At 28.1% G+C, this 21,874-nt stretch overlaps 1 protein-coding gene across 1 annotated transcript; it reads left to right on the top strand.

Annotated features, from left to right (window-relative positions):
• Positions 1-15,466: 15,466 nt before the first annotated feature.
• LOC115704905 (protein SPEAR3) lies at positions 15,467-18,679 on the top strand. The gene is made up of 5 exons (XM_030632127.2): positions 15,467-16,100; positions 16,201-16,314; positions 16,911-16,978; positions 17,238-17,322; positions 18,265-18,679. Exons 1-5 carry the CDS (start codon positions 15,822-15,824, stop codon positions 18,382-18,384), a joined length of 666 nt encoding a protein of 221 aa, XP_030487987.2. The 5' UTR covers positions 15,467-15,821; the 3' UTR covers positions 18,385-18,679.
• Positions 18,680-21,874: the final 3,195 nt, after the last annotated feature.

The raw sequence follows: 21,874 nt of genomic DNA on the forward strand, positions 1-21,874 counted from the left end.
ATGTCAAGCAGCGCGACCTGGAGTGTTCGATCTCGGGACATCTGAGAATTGTATTTTAGTAGTCGCTGTGCGACGTGTAATACATGTATTTTGGAATGTTAGCTTTTAATAGTTTGAAAACGGGATCCCAGCATTTGTAACTATTTTAATATATTATAAAGTTTAATAATTATTATAAAAGTTTAAATTTGACACGTTTTTCAGAGAAAATTCTTTGATTAGCAAAGATTGCATTGTAATTGAAAAAGCACTGTAGCGTGCCTTAGCATTAGGGCGTTACAACGCATGAGATTTCCCATACTGACAGGCGTCACAAAAACAGGGCTTTTCGTTAATTGAACTCTTTAAATTAGACATTTTTAAAACAGATAGAGAGGGATGTCCTAGCCTCCTGTGCCAGGTATCCTTTAGGGAACTTAAAAAACATTTTGAGTAGGTTGAACTTGGACAGAATACGAACATGGATGAGATTGGTTGAGACAAACAGATGAGCAATTGGTTGATGTTCCCAAGCTGTAGAGACCATCTTTAAGAGCTCCTCTCAGAATCACCTTCCCTGTTCGATCCTTCACACAACAAAAACCAGCAAAAAATTCAATTGATACATTGTTGTCTTGTGTTAGTTTTGAAACACTAACTAAGTTTTTTGCAATAGAGGGCACATGTAACACATCTTTGAGAACTAGAGGTGAGTCAGTAAGAGTAGTGAGAGTGGTATTTCCAATCTTTGAAATATGCAACTTACTACCATAACCTATAATTACTTTCTCCTTACCACCATAGTCAGTCTTGTTGTTGATTTTTCCTGCCTCAGATGTCAAATGGTTGCTGGCACCACTGTCAACATACCATCCTTCATCATATAGAGTCTTTAGTGTAGCAACTAAGGCATACTGGTGTTGTTTTTCCTGTGAGTGTTCACTGTTTGGTGGCTGACCAGTGTAGCTTTCATCATACCTGTTGTAACACACAACAGTAGAATGCCCATATTTTCCACACACCTGGCATGTGGGTTTGGAATTGTTGTGCCTGCCCCCTCTTCCTCTTCCTCTTGTGCCACCTCCTCAAGCCATTCTAGGGTGCTGATTATTACCCCGACCATGGTTATAGTTGTTTCCAGATCTACCACGACCATGGCTAGGATTATATGGTTTTTGAGCCATATTTGCAGTAGGATTATCAAACTGTTTGGAGTTGGTAGAGAAAGATGTGAGCCTATCTAGCTTACTGTCGAAACTGAGGACTGTGCTAGAGAGCTCCTGTCATGAGAGGGTTATCCTGGCTTCAAGGGGCACAACAATAGTCAGATATTCAGCTCCTAAACCAGACAAGACATTACCTCGAAGGAGATTATCAGGGTAAGGCTCCCCTGCCAGAGCAAGAGTGTCCACCCACAGTCGCTTTTGTTTTAGATAATCAATCATGGATTGAGAACCCTTCCTTACTGTCTGCAGCTTGGTTCTGAGATCCTCCATATTAGCTCTTGAATGAGCTCCATACAAATCTTCAAGGGTTTTCCATAGGCTTGCAGCATATCTGCAGCCAATGACTTCAGAGGCAATGCCTTCTGTCATCGATCCAAAAAGCCAACCCATCAACAGTTGGTCATGAGTTATCCAAAGTTCATACTCTGGATTTGGATTTGAGATTTCTGTTTCACCATTCTCAGATATTAGAAACTCTGGAGGACATGGTCTGGTACCATTGAGAAATCTTTCCAGACGATGCCCTCTAATAATGGTCATGACCATTGTCTTCCACAGTGGAAAGGTACTCCTGTCCAGCTTCATTGTGAAAAGCTGGCTCAGGGTATTACTGAAAGGAGTAGCCACTATTCCTGAGTTTGTCGATGATGACCCAGGAGATACGATACCTGAGTTGATCGAGGGAGTTTGTCCTGCACCTCTCCCTGGAGTCTGAGATTCGTCTGTGGCCATGGCAGTAGCCAACAATGGCTCTAATAGCAAGTGGAATTATTAGTAAAACAGAGAAAACAAAAGTTGCAAATCTCAGCTCAATGAGCATGAGTAATTCAATTGATATTTAAGTATTACAAGAGTTGATCTTAGCCATTGAACAAAGGACATATGGCAGAAGATTAAGCAAAGGGAATATTACAAAAACAATGATTACAGTGCACAATATTTGTTGTACAGAATTTGTACAATTCTAAAATATTCCTTCTGACAATATCTCCAAAAAGTGAGGAGCCATGTAGGCATACAAGTCATGCACGAGTAAGCAGCCAAGTCAATGATCATTTCTTCACATTAGATATAGGTTTAAATTTGAATTTTAAAACTTAGGGTTTCTATGCTAAGCTTAAGAGGTCGTTACTTTGTAGCTTAATTTTGACCCCAATAAAATTAAAATTACGATAACTCGATTTCTACATAATTGATAGATCTTCGAATTATCTTTCCAACACCACTTGAATCACCTCAATCCAAGCCCTAGAACTCTAGATATGATTGTTTTAGTAAATCAGTTTTTAATCATACGAATTTATCCAAACCTACGAATTTTTTAACATTTTTTTGATGAATCAGAAATTGTATTAGCTCAAAAACAATTGATTACACCCAAATAGCACCCAAAGGAGGGCCTAAATAAAAACAACTATACAATGTTAATATATTTACAAACTTTGAAACCATTGTGTATCTCTCTTTGAAACTTTTTTTGGCCAAAACATCTCAATTCTAAGCTTCAAGTTGGCTTTTAATTCCTTGAGTAAAGCTGGGATTAGTTGTTCCTCTTTGGTCCATAGAACCGTATTTCTCAGCCGCCATATGCTGTAAACCAGGCCGGCTACAGCTGCTGTGTAAACTTGCAGCTTGAACTTTGACTCCTTTGATCTTCCAAGCCATTTAATGAGGTTGGGAAGACTTGTGTGTATTGTTCTCCAATCCAGCCACCTTTTGATTTCCTGCAAACATTCCTTAGTTCTCAAACAATCAAAGAAAAGGTGCTCTGAAGTTTCATCTCCATTACAACACAACAAGCAACTTGAATCGGTGGTGATCTTCATTTTGCATAATCGGTCTCTGGTCTTTAGTCTTTGGTGCATAGCAAGCCAGAGAATGAAACAATGTTTTGGAGCATTAAACCGACTCCAAACTTGCCTTGTCCATTGAATTTTGGGTGGGGTTTGTACCAACATCTTGTACCCAGCCGAGATATTGTATTGTTGTAGTGCAATGGACTGATTTTTTTCTTTGAACTGATCCTTGAGCCTCACTAGACACCTCCAATACCAGCTGGTTTGGCTTGGTGTTTCATAGGCCCACCAATCACCATCATGAATGTAAACACTGTTGATCCATCTCATCCACAAGCTGTCTTCTTTGTTAGCAATCGCCCAAATATACTTCCCCATTGCCGCTCTATTCCACATACCAATATTCTTGAAACCTATACCCCCAACAGCTTTCGGTTGGCATATGAAGTCCCAAGCTATTGCACCTGGCCCATAATACACAGCTTTGGCATTCCATAAGAAGTTCCCTGCATTGCTTCAATATTGGACACAACTTTTTTAGGCAAAATCAAGATTGACACCAATAAGAGTGAATGGCCATCAATACAGAGTTAATGAGAACCACTCTCCCTGCAAAAGAAAGATTTCTAGAACTCCACACTTTGATTCTTGCTGTCATTTTCTCAGCCAGGATCTCACAATCTTTCCCTGATATTCTTTTGGCACCAATTGGAACTCCCAAGTAAGTGAAAGGCAAGGATTGATGCTGGAAGCCAGAGATAGTCATAATTCTCCTTACTTGATCATCAGGCATATTACTTGTGTACATGGCCGTTTTTGTAGCATTTGGAATCAAGCCAGATGTCACAGAGAAAAGTTTAAGGCCCTGAAGTAAATAGTGAACACTTTTGGCATCCCCATTGCAGAATAGTAACACATCATCTGCAAATGCGAGATGGTTTAGTGATATATCTGCACATCTGTCATGATAGTGGAAGTCTTCTTTGTCTCCTATCCTCCTCATTATTCGAGAAAGATATTCCATTCCCAGCACAAATAACAGAGGGGACATTGGATCGCCCTGTCTAAGACCTCTTTTCGACTCAAAATAACCATGCAAAGTACCATTAAACATCAGAGAAAACCGAGGAGTTCTCACACAATTCATGACCAGTTTAATGAACTTAGATGGGAATAAGAGACCCTGCAACATTTCCTCAATGAAATCCCATTCTATAGTGTCGTAAGCCTTCTGCAGATCTAGCTTTATAATACAAGAAGGCTTATTATTCTTTCTCCCATAGTGTCTCAGCAAATCCTGACAAATCATTATATTATGCCCTATGAATCTCCCTTTGATGAAGCCTCCTTGATTCAAGGAGACTAGATTTGGGAGGATGAGTTTGATTCTAGAGCACAACAGCTTTGTTGCAATCTTGTAAATCACATTGCAACAAGCTATTGGTCTAAAATCTTTAACTGTGTTAGGACATTTCATTTTAGGCACTAATGTCAAGATTGTAGAATTAATCTCTTTAAGGATGTTACCTGATTCGAGGAAAGATGTCACAGCTTGAAATATGTCATCTCCCACTATCTCCCAGCAATCTTGGAAAAAGAAACTCGAGTAACCATCCGGTCCTGGAGCTTTGTTCCCAGGAATGTCAAAAAGTGCAACTTTAACCTCATCTTTAGTGAATTGCATCATCAGGTTCTCAGCTTGTTGTTTAGATACAACCACACCTCTGCTGACAAGCTTCTTTAGCACTGGTCTTCTGTTAGCCAAACTTGTTCCCAACAACTCCTTATAGTAATCAACAAAAGCTGCAGAGATCAGATTTGGATCAGTGATTCTGGTGCCATTCTTGCTTTCTATGGAGAATATCTGATTGTGTCGAGCCCTTTGCTTAATACTTGCGTGAAAAATTGCAGTATTTAGATCACCATTTTGTACCCAAGTAACCTTGGCCTTCTGCTGTAAAAAGGCTGAGTAGTCCTGCTGCACTTGAACTAGCTTAGCTCTAGCAGTTATTTCTCTATCAAGCATCCCAACATCAAGAGGATCTTGCTGTAATTGTTGCTGCACATTTTCAAGTTCATCCTTAGCTCTCTGTACAGCCGAATGTATATCAGAAAAACCAGCTTTGTTAATCTCTTTTAGGATCGGTTTAAGAGATTTAAGTTTGGAGACCACCTGGTACATCTTAGTCCCATATATCTGCTTGTTCCACATTTCATACACTTTGCTCCTGAAGCTCGGGTAACTACTCCACATCTTGAAGTATCTAAACGGCTTCCTCCCCTCAGCTCTCTTTGGATACAAGGACAATACACAAGGAGAGTGATCAAAGGTCCCTTCATTCAAGAAATTTACCTCTGCTGTTCGGTATAATTAATACTATAATAATGTTATTTGATAACACTTAAACAATTAACTAAACCCACTAAATATATTATAAAGGAATAATTACATAAGGCACCATTTTTTGTAAAATATTTACATTTTTACGTTCAAAGAATGTTTTTTTTTTTTACATTTTTACGGTTTTCCAAAAAATAACACGAAAAACAACATAAAATCAACAAGAAAACAACATAAAAGTAATATGAAAATAACAACAAAAAATAACATACATATAACAAAAAATTAACAACAAATGAACAAAATTTCAACATAAAAGATCGTATTTTATGTAAATAAAATAAAAAAAATCGTAAAAATGTTTAAAATTCCGTGAAACCGTATTTTTGTTGTTTTTTTTTTTTTGTTGTTTTTGAGCATTTGTGAAATTAACCCTATTATAAAACCCTAATGGACCTTCATATTGGGCTTTTATTAAACGATTAGTTATCTTGTAAAAATACCATAATATTCTACTTTCGTAGTTAATACAACTTTAACTCTCTCTAGAAAATTAGTACAACTACTCTAAACAATAATCTTAACTCACTAACAACACAAATAAATGCGATAATTATCTTCGCATAATTAATATCTCAAGAAAAAATTAAATACTATTTTAATCTAAATATTACAAGTAATTACTCATGGTTAATTTAATATTGTGCTTGAAAATTTGAGAGAATGTGTATACTAAAACTGAATTGTGCTTGAAAATTATCTTCTTTTTCTTTCACAAGAGACGTGTACACATGCGAAATTAATAAGTGAGGAGAAGTACTAACTGATCATGACACAATTAAAAAACTAAAAACTAATAATTTTTTTTTTAAGAAAACATAATTAAAGTTTGGATCTATATAAATATATATGTATAACTATATGAAACTGATGTCACTTACTCTATACATCATAAAGTTCCAATCATGAAAAATGAACAAACTATACACATATAGATAAATATAATGTATGTAAGATATAATGGTGGATCAATATATATATGAAAATAGCGCAGAAATTAATAAGACCACATGCATGAATAAACAAAAGAAACCCCTTTCTTTTAATTAATTAAAGTAATAAACACAGAAAAATGCCATATAGCTGATATATTATTCTTAAGGAGGAGTGTAAATTAAACAATTAAGGAGCATGGGCCGTGGAGATGGATCCATATTTAATTTATGTATATAACAAAATTAATAATTTTATGGAATCACTATGCATGGAGGAATATGACATCATCACTATATATATAGTTTCAGATTCTGTTCAAAGAATTAAAGCAAAAATAAGATAATAATGAAGTATATATTTATTATTAATATTCCCAATGTACTCTTCTCTCTTCATATGTATGTATCCCAATATTTGAATGTAAATATGTATACATACGTATATTGTTGTCCTCAGAGTATACACCAATAAATTTTGTTTTTGGATTGTAACCAATTCAACGGATATATATACATACATATAGGTATAATTTCTTTGCACGATCGATAAAAATTTAGAACAATTGATCACTGATATATTAAGTCCCCCAGATTCAAAATCAATTAATAATACTAATGAAAAGAATAATAACGATATAGAATCTCAATGTTGATTGGAGATTTTTCACTAACTCGAAAGATCAAGGAAGCTACCAAAACATCAACATTAATTCATGCCAATTATTAATTAGTACAATGAAAAAAAAAGATAATAAAAAGGCTTCAACAACTGGAGATAGATCAGAGAAGTAGTAGCTATAGTGAATATTATATTGTACGTATGAATATTGGAACATAAAGAAATAATATTTTTGGGACAAAATAACATAAGAGAATCAATGATTAATAAAATAATGATGGGAAGAGTAGTAATGAATAATGATAGTGGATTTATAAAATCAACGTATATCAGAGAAATAATATCCAAGATAGATCGTAAGAGCACTGGGGATGTTGGTTTTGAAAGTGTATATATTTTTTCACTAACACAACTCAGGAGACACGAAGGACCATATGCATTAATAGTGCCACCATTACCAAGTCATGATAAGTGGGTCCATATATATACATAATATATATACACACACACTAGAATTTGCTATATATTTATAGGAGAGAGTTGAAATTAATATTGTTTTGATAAATTATTAGGAGATGCACATGTGGGTCAGGATCGATTGATCAAGCTAGCTCTTTGTAGTTCCCAATAAACCATTTCCAGATGTGCCAACGTTTAGAAAATCCTTATTATTATACTTATTATTATACGAAATCTTTTTTAATATACTTATTTATATGACTTTTGTTGTACTTTATTATTTGTTAATGTTGATGTATGTGATCATATATGAAAAGGAAAATCTCTTGGGGGGCTTTTAACAATGACCAGCAAATTGCAGCCTTTAGAGATCTATATTAGCTAAGATCCCTGCAATGTTTTTTATCAACATAATTGAAACTACTCCAATCATGCAAGTTTAATTTATAATAATCACACATACATATAATCATTGTACACAATAGGCCACGTACTCCACCAAATTCAAATCACAAAGATCTATATATACATAATACGTACATAAATAGGATATACACATATAAGCGGTACCTATACATTTTTACTCTGGAAATGTTTTATGTTCCATTATTCCATACGAAAATAAATAAATAAAAATACCCTACCTCTGTTTACAATATGCCAATATGTATATAGGTTTTCAAATTATATATATATATGATAGATGTATATATGATATGCAAATGCACAAATGACATGTAATGTTACCTTTTAATCTTAATTAATTAGCTGGTTTCCTTTATTAGAAACTCTTTTTTTCTATGTAAAATGAACAGAAATTTTATTCTCTTTAATTACCCATCTCTCTTTTCTCTTTTTTCTTTCTTCATAATCTTATTATGCCTTTTCTTAGGGAAAGTAGTTTTGAAGAATAAATTAAATTCCTAATCCATCCACTAATCATGTCATACTTTTTCCTGGGGCATTAATTAATAAAGACCGGAAACAGAAAATAGTAATTATTTTTTTTTAGTTTTTTTTTTCTTTGTAAAAATATATAGTCATTATATATGATTTTTTTTAGCAAAATAACTTCTTAAAAAAATTTGTTAGCAAAATAATCATATATTTGATCACACAAGCCACCAAAAATTAGTCTATGTAATCATAAAAAGACACTATTATATACACTATATAAATATATATATATATATAGATGCAACTGCAAGTGTAAATTCAATATAATTATTTTGTTAATTTAACATTTTCATGTTGATCCTTACACACACAAAAAAAGGCTTATTTTTATTTTTTTTTATTTATGTACTAATTAATATACCAACAATATATAGTACTACATTAATAATACACATTAATATATTTACATTTTGTAATACAAATTATTCCACAATATGAAAATAATTATTTATAATTAATGATTTTCATATTGTCATTCTTTCCATTTTAGAATTAATATTACCATTCTTCTTAATGAATGATTTTTTTAATTAGAAATATATATTTAAAAAGTCAAATAAAATATTAAGCAACCTATATATACTGCAGTATATCACATATTTCATGAAAAGTATAACGTCACTAAAATATTCATCAACAAAGATTTAGACCATCGTTTAACGAAAAACATAATAATTTTTTTTTTAAGAAAAAGCTAGAAGGTATACTGATTAAATAAATTATTTATAAAAATTATATATAACACAATAATAATTTTAATATATACATGCAGCACATAAAAATAAACAATAAAGTCTAAACGAAAAATGATAAATTAATAATGTTAAAACTAAAAATATATGAAGTAAACAAAATATATATATATATATATTTTTTTTTTTGTGAGGATGAAATAAATAAAATAGTTGATTTCATATCTATACATGAAAGCTAATTGTTTAAAATAGAAAATAAACAAAAAAAAATTAGTATATATATATTATAAAAAATGCAACTTGTTTGAACTAAAAATTTAGAATAAAAAATGTAAGCAATAAAGTTTAAATTACTAAAATGTATAAGAAAATAATAAAATTAAAATTTATATTAAATTAATTAACAAAATAGTTTATTTATAAATAAAATCAGCATACCTAAAAAAATAAACACAACTAATTTGAATTAAAACAAAATATAAATACAAAAGATAAACAAAAATATTGTTTAATACTTATAAACAAACCAATATGCTAAATAAACAATTCCATATATTAAAACAAATAACTTAGTATAAATTATCATGACAATAATAAATTCACAAAAAATAACATAAATAAAATAAAATAAATATGTATATGTGATCAATTTCGTGAAATTGTTTTTCTTTCCCTTAATTTCTTGTACCGATAAAATTTTGATTTTAAATTGTTTAATTAGTTTAATTAATAATGGTTAAGTATATATGGTTTAAATTTTATATGATTATTAAACGTATTAATTTATTTCCCTTAAAAATATTTAATGTGTTTATTGCTATTATATGATGGACATAAATATATTAATATATTCAAAAATATGTTTAAAAAATATAGTTAATTAGTTTAAAATGTGTAAAGATGTATATAGAAAATCTGAAAAAAAAAGATAATACATATAAAATTTTAAATTAAATAAAGGAATATATTATTATTAAATACATACAATTAACTTACTTTAAATAAACTCCAACAAAATTAACACAAAATATAAATAAAAATCGAAAAATAGTTAAAAGCCAAATATTAATATGTGGTAGTATTATAATAATATTACATATTATAGAAATTCCCCAAAAATGAATTCATCAACTATATAAGTTTAGCAAATTTCCCCTTCTCTTTAAGATAAGATTTGATAATCATATTAATTAATATATACATACATGTACAGTATGTAAAAATATATATGACACGTCAATGCTGATATGTTAGAATGAGTGTTAATTACAGAGGTTATTTCTTATTATCAATATTTTTTTTTTGACACAAATCAATATCTTTAATATATTAATTAATTAATAAAGAAATAAATTAAAAAGTGAGAGACAATGAAAAGAATGTCATTATTAATCAATGTTTAAAAAAGATTGCATCACACAGTATTGGAAAGGTGATGATACATAATTAATGGATATAGATATTGTATATATATACAAATCTTTATTGAGGAATCTTTAGGGATTCTTTTTAATTTAATTTATGAATTTAAACCCCCAAAAGGTTTCAGGACTCTTACATATATATATGTACAGATAAAGATTTATATAGAGTTCAGTTCATCAATCCCCTTCTTTTTAAGTCTTTAACCTTAACCACGCACAAGAGGGTTTGGTACAAGTCCCCGTGTGCTGTATATATATTTATACAAGAATATAATTTAATTATACTTGGGAATCTTATATTATATATAATATATTCTATATCTGATTAATTAAGGCTGATTTTGATGGATTTTGGCAAGTGGTGGTGGGGGAAAGCTTTTCTTTCTCTCTCTCTTTTTTTTTTTTTAATAAAAAAATATTTATATTAATGTATACATAATAATACTAATAATTAATTAATAATAATAATAATTGAAAATAGTACGAGCGTCTTCGAAGGGATTATTATTTTTGCTTGGCAAATCGTGTGGAGTAATGCATCCCTTTTGTTTAGTTTTTGCATGTGCCAACAAATCTACAGTAGATATATCATATATTCTCTGCATATCTCTTTCCACTTTTCTTTGTCTAATTATTAATTTGTTTTCATTTATAAATTAAATTGTATTATTTATTACTATCTATTTATTTTTATATTTATATATGTATATACTAATACTCCATTATTATTCATCAAATCACAATTTAATCAAAGTACATGTATATCTTTAGAAGTAGCCCCCTCCCCTCCCTCCATTTTCTTTCCAGCTGTTTTTGTGTAATTATTTTCTTTTAATTATTTTTCACACAAGGACAACATTTTTAATGTTCCTCCACAAATACAAAAAGATTAATATGTATTAATATCCTATTTTTATTATGTTGAGGAAGTTGGATTCATATAAATATATATAATATCCAGTACTCTCTTCATAATAAATTAAACTAAAAAAATAATGAAATATTCAAATGTACATAAACACATTATTAATATTTAAGATAATAATTAGAATTATAATTATAATTATATATAAGTACTGCAAAATTACGTTAATTAATAAAGACCAATTCATGGCGCCTGACAGCCGTTTACTTCAAGTGATGGAAACCCTAATGTTATAATTATTCAAAAAATTAGTTTCTTCTTTTTTTTTAATATTTTATAATGGAAATTTATTTTATTGCTACCTTGTTACATAATCAATTTGTTGGAGAAAAGTATTGACTATATGTTTAAAATTAAATTGGATTTAATACAATAATAATTATAATATTTTAATATAATCATACGTCACCGTGTGACTATATCACACGTGTCATAATATAAGTAGTTCGATTCCCCAACTCACAGAGCATTTATATTAAAAAATAAAATAAAATAAATATAACATGCTTAAATTATCACATGATTTTCTTTGAATCATCTGATTCACGACATTGAGTTTTTTAATCATGAAAATGAAAATTTAATATAAAATATATTTAATTTTGTTGAACCCCTGACTATGACTAAATTGTCCACAGGTGTAGCCTTTCAAGCTAGCATTGGTAATTGAATATTAAAAATAAAATATAGTTTTAAAAAGAAAAATAAAGGACCTGGATGGATGTAGGCCACAATTAATTAGAATAATTAATCAAGGAACCCAGCCAAGAAAATGTTGCATTTATACCAATGTGTCTTTCCATGATAAATAATATAATAATTAATATAAATGTAATAATATTAAATCACCCTAATGTTTTGAAGGGTGTGATAATCATATAAAATTATAAAAAAAACTAATATATATTACTACACACTATATAATATTTAATTAAATGGCTATGGATTGGGTTCCACAATTTGACCCTTGAGAAGCTTGACTTTCTAATAAGATAAATCATCATGTAATAATCAATATTTGTGTAGTAAATAAAAATTAATGTGAATGTGATTGAATTAAAATATTGATTTTCTTCTCAATGCCCAACAAATGACATGTACTAAGAAGAATAAAAATGTATATATAATATATGTGGGTTTTGGTAATTGCATGAGTTCACATGTTTTCTTTACTTTAAGAAATTGGAGCATTCTCACCTTTCCACCACACAAACAACTCATAAAATTATGACCCACAAATCATGCGTCGAACAGCTCAATTAGATTTGGTTCTTAGCTATGCCACCAAAAACAAGATAATCTATTCATTCAATATTTTTCATCTTAATTCATCATCTTCATTTGGTCAAATCTCTCCATAAATAAATTCATTTGTTATTATTAACATTATATAATTTACCTTTTTTAACTTTTCACCCCCTCCATCTTCATTTCACTTTTTTTTTTCTTTTCATTTTTTTTTACATAAGTAAATATTATTCCGTTGTTAATGTGACAAATTAAGATTAATATAAGAACATATCCAATAGAGTACTAAAAAAAGTAATATATTTGCTAGATTTTAATATCTCCAATGAACAGCTATATATATATAGTGCTATTTTTTAAAATATATTGCTAAAATTTAATTTTAATAGTAATATAAAATATGTCTCAAATTTGAAACAAAAGATAACATGAACTAAATTTTAGCCCACAATAAATACTACATTTTTTAATTATTTTTTTGACACTCATTAATACTATTCATTGACTTTATATTTATAGAATATTAAAATAATATAAATAAAATTAATTATTTTTTATATTTTCAATTAGCATTATTGATATTATTGATTTTTATATCTAATTTATACTTTGTGCATTAGATCACAAATATAAAAATTAAACTAAATGTAACTTTATGGTATATTTTATGCTAAATTTAATCTAAAATATATCATTCATTGGAGATGATATTAATTTATAAAAACTACTACTACTCCATTCGATGTTCTAAGAAGCGGGTTAAATTTGACACAAGATATTACATGAGATTATTTCACAAATATACAAAACAACAAAAAAATTACAAAAATACAGTTTCACGAAATTTTAAATATTTTTACGATTTTTTTAATTTTATTTACAGAAAATGCGGTCTTTTTATGTTATACTCTTATTAATTTTTTGTTAATTTTTTGTTATATGTATGTTATTTTTTGTTGTTATTTTAATGTTATTTAGATGCTATTTTCATGTTGTTTCTATGAAAAACCGTAAAAATGTAAAAAAAAAAAAATTAAACGTAAAAATTTTATTTTATTTTTTACAAAAAATTATACCTTATGTAATTATTCTATATAATTTTGTGATAAATTTAACTCATAATAAATGTCATTTTTTATTTATTGTAATGCAACTAATTATTATGATTCATTAATTTTTATAAAATTTACCTTCTTTATTTATCATATTACTATTATTTAAACAATAATAAATAATAATAATTTTGTATATTCTCAATATAATATGAAATAACTATTAAATAATAATTAATTTTTTTCTTGAAAAAATAATAATTTTTTTTTAATTATTTATCAATTTATGTATTAAAGCTCACAGTTATAAATAATGACATGAACTAAATATAGTACAAACTTTTTTTTTTTTTGTCAAATTTAACAAATTTTAGATTTTGTATTAGAAATGGTCTAATAAGTGCTTTACATACAAACTAAAACGAGTTAGTAATTATTAAAAATATATCATTGGATACGTTGACCAATTTCTTTTTATTAGTTGTGACAAATATTTTGAAAAAGATTGATAGGGGCTATATATTAATGTCTCATAATTAGCTTGATCAATTGGGGTCAGAAGATGATTTTCTTTCTTTCTTTCTATCTACTATCCACAAATAAAAAGATTACTTAGAAACCACATATAATTAAATTCAAATCGGAAAATTTTGGGTCTAAATTTCATAATGTGTTCTATGTAAAAGAAATAATGATAATTTATATGCTGGGTGTTTAAGGAAATTAATTATTAGGTTGGTTTGGTAACCATTACAAATTTTTTTACTTGTAGTCATAATAAAATTTGCGGCTAAAAGTAAAAAAATTATAAATAACTATAAATCAATATTCTAATGTTGTGACTAATTAAAAGGTCCGTACATGACTAAAAATATTAGTTATAAAAAATAAAATTTATTATCACTAAATTTGTTTTTAGTCACAATACTTGTTGTGACTAAAACTAAATTAATAACAACTTGTATTTAAATATTATATTTTCGTGTAATTTTTTATTATGACGTAAAATTTATGTTGTGATTAAACAGTTATTACTAAAAATAACTTTTTTGTAATGAACATTCACATAAATAAATATTTCCTTATTATAATACGAGTCCTAATAAATATGGTATAATATATATATTTGTTAAGGTATAATTATTTAAAATTAGTGCTAATGAGAAATGCCAGCTACCACACTGATCTCATCTCTTTACTAGATCGATGGTGACCTACACCCACATTCTAAAAGTATTTGAAAAAGAAAAATTGGCATGTATTCATTGCATTATAATTTATTTATAAGTAATAATTTATTAATATATGGTAAACAATATGACATATAGTAAAGAAAAAGAAACCTTTTTGTAATTAATTAAAAAAAAAAAAAGAAGATTAGTGTTACATGTTTGTCTCTTAAGCGCGTGGGATATATATATATAGTACAACGAAAGGGATATATATTTATAAACTAATGAAATATTTTAAGAGTTTAAATCATAGACAATCACTTTCAAAGTGGCAGTCTCCAAAGTCCATATAACTAAAGAAAAATAATTATATATATAAAAATAATTATAAAATTAAGAAAGGAAGAAAAGATAGATAGATAATAATTGTTGATATTATAATGATAAAAATAAAATAAATAAAAATAATTATGGAAGTTGTGAAAGTAAGCCAAAACAAATAAAATAATAAGAAGGGCAAAGAGTTTAGGAGAGAAGGGAAAAAGAGCATAAAATCTAGGCATATATATATATAAAAAAACATTAGAATCTGTACACAATCTGATCCAGCGATGCAATTATTAGTGGCTGAGCAAAACAGCTTAAAAAGGGTTTTCCGAGATCTCTGATTTCTCATTAGCTCAGTTTTTGCCTAAGAAAAAAGTTTCTTTTGTTCCAAACGAATTAAGGAAGAAGACCAAGAGAGAGAGAGAGAGAGATCAATTACATAAGTTTCCCTTTGGGATTTGCAAAATAGAATAAGTTGTGTCTTAGTACTAATTATCTAGAAGAAGAGAAAAATATAGGAGGTTTGTATAAATAGTTAGTCACTGGACTAGCTAACTAGAAATTAAGAGAAGAAAAAAAAGATCAGATCATAGGTAGAGAGAAGATATGGGAAGTGGTTATTTTGGAGAGCCAAATTTGGGATCATCAAACGAAAGAGGTGGAAATGGAATAATAAGTGGGTCTTCTAATAATTCATCAAGGAAAGGGAAGAAGTCTAGTTCAGAGAAACCAAGACAACCCCAAAGAGGACTTGGTGTTGCTCAATTGGAGAAAATCAGATTACATGGCCAGATGGGTTGTGCTACTAATAATAATACTACTACTACTACTTATGCCGCTCATCCTTCTCTTCATTCCACCAATTACCCTTCTAATTTCAGTAACGTAATAATTCTATACTAGCTAGACATGAAATTTCCTTTATTTTTTGGTGATTAATTCATGATATTTATTAATATATGTATATATATGTATATGTATGCAGGTCGATGATATGAGACTCCATACAGCTTATTCAGCAATACCATCGTCTTCTTTTTCTTATTCTTCTTCTTCTTCCTCTTCCTCAGCCTCTTATGGTTTCAATCCCAATATCATGGTACGTATTATTACTGCAATTATTTTGCTAATTATATATGAAGGAGACAAATAAAACTGCCTCGGCAATTACTTTTATTAGTAATTTATAGAGGAAATTAAATCATATAAAAGTATTTCTTTTCCTTTAATTTTATGAATTATGAATTATAATTAATTAATATTCTGCTAGCTGTTGGGGGAATACATGATCGATTTGTAGAGAAACCATATATATAGTAAAAATTTCTCGATCAATAAACACTGTGTATTCTTCAAATTTATTGTGGTTAGAAGAATAAGGAAAACAATACTATGTGTATTCATTTCATTCATTTTAGTTTGTTATGTGTGATTACTTACACAAATAATAATCTTACACTCTTATAATGCATAATAATATATATAATCTCAGTACATCTCTGGTCTCCCTTCCTAACATGTTCCTTATTTCAGGTTCTGGGGGATTTAAGTATGTATATATAGATAATATATGCAATAGTGAAAATGTATATGCATTATTAATGCAATAATTATTTAGTATATAATGTATTTTAGTGGTTTAATTAGCTAATTAGGAATTAATAATATAATGTGAAAATTGGTGTTGTACTACAGATGGGGCTGGGTGAATATGAAAGAGCAAATATCAGATATGGAGATTCCCAACCTACCACAACAGCAAGGTACGTACGTACATTTATATACACTTTTCTTTCATATATCTGATCCCTTTCCACGTCTTTAATTTCCAGAAAACTCTTTTTATTTCTCCATGTTAATTCTCTCTCTCTCTCTCTCTCTCTCTCTCTCTCTCTCTCTCTCTCTCTCTCTCTCTTCTCTCTCTCTCTTCTCTTATATATATAAATCTTGTATAAATATAGCAGCTGATTTTGTGTACTGATGGTGTATATGTATACATATGTTATTATGATTTGAAATCAGATGGGACCCTATTAATGGCATGTTAGAGACCCAATATACGCCGCAGCCCAGCATGACCAGACACCTCCTTAATCTCCACGTAGAGGTTTGTCTTCCTTTTCCTATTCCTTGACACAACATATCAAAGATTATGATGATGAGAGAGTGAGAGAGACCTCACTAAAATATTCCAGAAACATGTAGTATATATGTGAAAATTAAATCTTATATTTTGCACTTGTTTTCGTATATGCCTTTCATAAATCACAACAAATTGTTTGAATAATATTTCTAACCATGTAAATCATTCAAAAATAAAATTAAAATTAGTAAGAAGAGCTAGCACATCAAGATTCAAACTATATATACTAACGGAAAACTCCATAGTATGCTGATTTCTCTCACAAATATAAGAGGTGGCAATTCAAATCCTACTCTCCCAATATCTCAAATATATAGTATATATATAACATTTTTTTTCTATGACATTGTTGATCTCTCCTGAGAGAGTGAGTGAGAGGAAATAAACCCAAATAACCTATATTCTAAATACATAATAGATCACAAATATGATTTTTTTCTTGGAGAACTATTATGATTTTTATAGAGTTTTATTCTTTAATTTTTTTTTTTTGAAAACTTTTCCTATGATTGTAAAAATGATATTGTGAATGTTCTCATTTAGTTGCATTTTTTGTTTATTTTTTAAAACAAATTTACTTATGTGATTGATCATAGATAGGTTGCAATACAAATTAAGATCTCTTTAGCTAACTAAACATACAAATATTAATATAGATTCTTATAGAATATATCATTGAATACTTTGCCAAATTAAATAGTGTCACATTAATATTCCTACATATCGATTATTCAGAAAATAATATTTATAAAATATAACTATAATAAACAAGACATTTGTAAGTATGTTTGAATTTACAAATGTGATAATATTTCTGAAGAAAAATCAATCATATTTATTTTAGCATTATATATAGATATTGGAGTTTAATTTCCTTATCTCTCCTGATAATATTATTAATTACAGGAATCTCATCAACACACGTCTAATAATCAAAAGCACAGAAGTAATTCACTGGGTAGTAGTCAGAATTCTGAATCAAGTGACACTCAAGAACTAGATTTGGAGCTAAGACTCTCACTTTGATCGATGGTGCCATTTCATTATATGATCATGAGACATTATTAATTAATAATGTTACTAGCTATCTCTCTCTCTCTCTGCGCCATGCCTCAAATATTAATGCACACGTATGTGGGTTGTGAAGTAATAATGCACATACGTATATATATGTTGGTTCTTAATTTATACAATTTTTTATGCTTTATGAATATAAGTACTTGGAACATATTTGCAAAAATTAATGTTCGAGCATGAAGTTGTCTCATCATATAAACATATATATAGTTTTGCCGAATATATATATTGAAAAAAAAACTACACCCAATGAAAACTCATAGGAGTGTAATTTAAAATGCTATATATATACCTGAGATCTTTGTAGTAAAACTTCTTTAATATTTATAATTGTTATATACATGATCCTAATTAAAATAATATAGTGGTAAAACTACTTTAGTTTATGATTTTGTTACATTCGTGTCCTTTTTAAGTTTAATGTTAATTCAGAAACATATACATATGACAATATATTATTAGATTATGTATGAAATAAGTTAAAAAAATACGTTGTTACACGTTTCTAAACTAATATTTAACAGGCTTAATTGACATTCAACAATCAAAAAATAGTACGATTGCAATAAAATTATAAGAAAATGTATTTTTATTGTCACTTTTTTTTATTAGGTTAAAAAAATTTCACGACAAATATATATAGCTATGATTGGGTTTTCGCACTTTATTCCAGTTTTCTTCTTTAATTTCTTTCTTTTTCTAAACCAATACAATTTTAGGGAAATGTTGATCACTTCATAATTATTTGTAGAAGTAAATTAATTAAAGTTAATTAGAATAAGAATCTAGTCACAGCAATCATGTTGTCCCTTTCAAATTTAACTTAATTTGTACGTACATAAATAATGTCAGGTTCATTGGTTTAAGGAACTCTAAGATTGATCATGTTGTCTAATAGTAAAATACAACCACTTTATTAAAACAAGATCATGAAAAGGGGCACAACTAACATAGTCATGGCTAGGTACAATATGTGCTACTTGCAGGGATTTTTAATTGAAATAAAAAGCTTTTTCTATAGGTTTAGGTTAAATCCTGACAATTACTTTAAAGTTTAAACTTAATTTCCACTTAAAATTAGAGATTCCATTTTTTTTTAATAGAATATCAAGTTTAAATCGAACAAGAGTGATATTTTATTATTATTTTTTAATATCTAATTAAAAATAATAAAAAAAATCAGATTCTAATTATTATGGTGGCCGGCGTTTGGTGTAACACTTTTTTAATTAATTTTCTGTTTTAAAAAATGAAAATATTTTTCAAAAACATATTATATAAAACTGTTTTTACTTTTTTTTTTTTTAATTTAAAATTAAAATTTTCAAAAAAAATAAAATAAATCACTTTCAATATTTTTTTAAACAGTTTTTTTTTTTAATCAATATTTTGGACTTCGATCAAACTTGGACCCAAATTTTCCCATGGTCTTGGCGCTAAACCCGGCCTCTGACCTGAATTTGAATCTGACTCCAGACCCAGACCCGACGTAAATAAAATCAAAAAATGAATATAAAAATGAACTTTACAGAACACACTTTTGTTTTCTGTTTTTAAAATTAAAAAACAAAAGTAGTTACAGAACGTATTTTTGTTTTTTAAAAACAAAATTTTTAAAAATAAAAATTTTACTTTCATTTTGTGATTAAAAAATTAGAAAGCAAAAGTGTTACCAAACGGCACCTATATGAAGAAAAATTTTACGGTAAGAACATTACTTTTATCCTTGTTATTTTTATTTTTATCATTTAGAGAAATTATAGCTATTTTTTTTAATTATTATGTAAATTGTAGTTATATTTCATTAGCTTTCGAAAAAATTAAAATAATTTACAATGTCAAAAATAAATTTTAAATATTTAGTTCCACTCATGTAAAAAGAAACAAACACATGTACAATTGAATATTTGAACTCTATTTTCGACATCATAAATTATTCAGAATTTTCTTTTTTAAAAAAAATGCATAAATATATAATTATGATGAAAATCGTCATATAATATATATAATTAAATTATTATTTTTTAAAATGCCCAAAAATATAAATATCTCTATTATACTTTTGCCCTATATATTAATCCAAATAATGTAAGAGCATTCTATCATTTAAAATACATTATCAATTTTTTTCCTATTTATCTATCTAAAATTTTTACATTACACCATACATCAGTTTGTTTGAAATACATCACAAAAATTCCACCTTTTTCAAATTTTAATATATTTTATTCATTTTAAACATATAATATTAATATTTACACATATCCACATATAAAAAGAAAAATTAAAATCTCAAACAATTAATAAAATATGTTTAGAGTAATGAATAGTGCTACACCCATATTTCGAGCACTAAATTTAGACATGACACATGTCATATAAGTCTAAAAGAATGAAGAGAATAATAAATGCAAGGAATGAATAAATGTCTCGCGTCAAGATAAATTACGGTTAAAAGATGTGATGACCTCGCGTGGCACTATCAATACAATAGTTCACGAGTATCATAGGATTGCAAGTTAAATCCTTGAAACTCGATTGAGATGAACGAGGCATGTGAATAGCAGGAAAGAATTAGTTAAGTAGAAATAGTAGATAACGAGTTCTTTAAGAGCAGTAACTCATTGACCATCATACTTGTAAGTATGTTGAGACTAAGGAAAATAAGTAGAGTACAACTTATCTCAGAATTTGTAAAGAGTAGTTCATGAGTTGTTGTAAAAGGCGATAGCGATGACAAATATCTTAACTATCGTCTCGCAGAATACTAATAGCTATTCTTGAACACCGTTGAGCAATGCGAGCCATAATTAGAGTATGTTATCTCGATAACGACATATAAGTATATTTTAATTATGGAAATAATTTTTTATTTATGGAAATAATTTTCTATTTAAGGAAATAATTTTCTATTTAAGGAAATAATTTTCTATTTAAGAAAGTAAATAAATAATTGATTTTCTGATAAATAAATATTTTATATTCATTGAATCTGGACAAAATCAATTATGTAATATTCTATATATGGTCAGATTTCTGTATTCATTACCTGATTTGATTTCCTGAATTAATTGTCAAAATATTCTTACAATTAATGTGGCGCAGATACTGATGGAGTATCTCACCTATAAATATAGGGTCTCGGTCCCTGAACTTCTCACTCATTCTGAATTCATTCAGCAAATTCCATCTAAAGAGAGTTGAGAGAGCGAGGAAGCCCGAACTCCAATATTGAAGCTATCGCAGGGATTGAAGCTCAAAGATCAATGGCTGGAGGTATATCGATCTTTCATTGCATATGTTATTGATATGTTTATAGTTTATTTTCGCATTACATATCGTTCATATATATGCTTATTTCATATACTATATTATAGTCTAACAGTTGGTATCAGAGCAGTTTTATTTCTGCCTTGATTTTAGTTGAATTTCATATATA

Source organism: Cannabis sativa, chromosome 1 (assembly GCF_029168945.1).
Source record: "Cannabis sativa cultivar Pink pepper isolate KNU-18-1 chromosome 1, ASM2916894v1, whole genome shotgun sequence".
NCBI classification, from domain to species: Eukaryota; Viridiplantae; Streptophyta; class Magnoliopsida; order Rosales; family Cannabaceae; genus Cannabis; species Cannabis sativa.

Bases quoted from the DNA above. Each gene is read 5' to 3' on its own strand.
- LOC115704905 (XM_030632127.2), top strand. From the start codon at position 15,822: ATGGGAAGTGGTTATTTTGGAGAGCCAAATTTGGGATCATCAAACGAA. The intron at 16,315-16,910 runs GTACGTATTATT...GTTGTACTACAG, and splicing joins GTTTCAATCCCAATATCATG to ATGGGGCTGGGTGAATATGA. The intron at 16,979-17,237 runs GTACGTACGTAC...ATTTGAAATCAG, and splicing joins CAACCTACCACAACAGCAAG to ATGGGACCCTATTAATGGCA.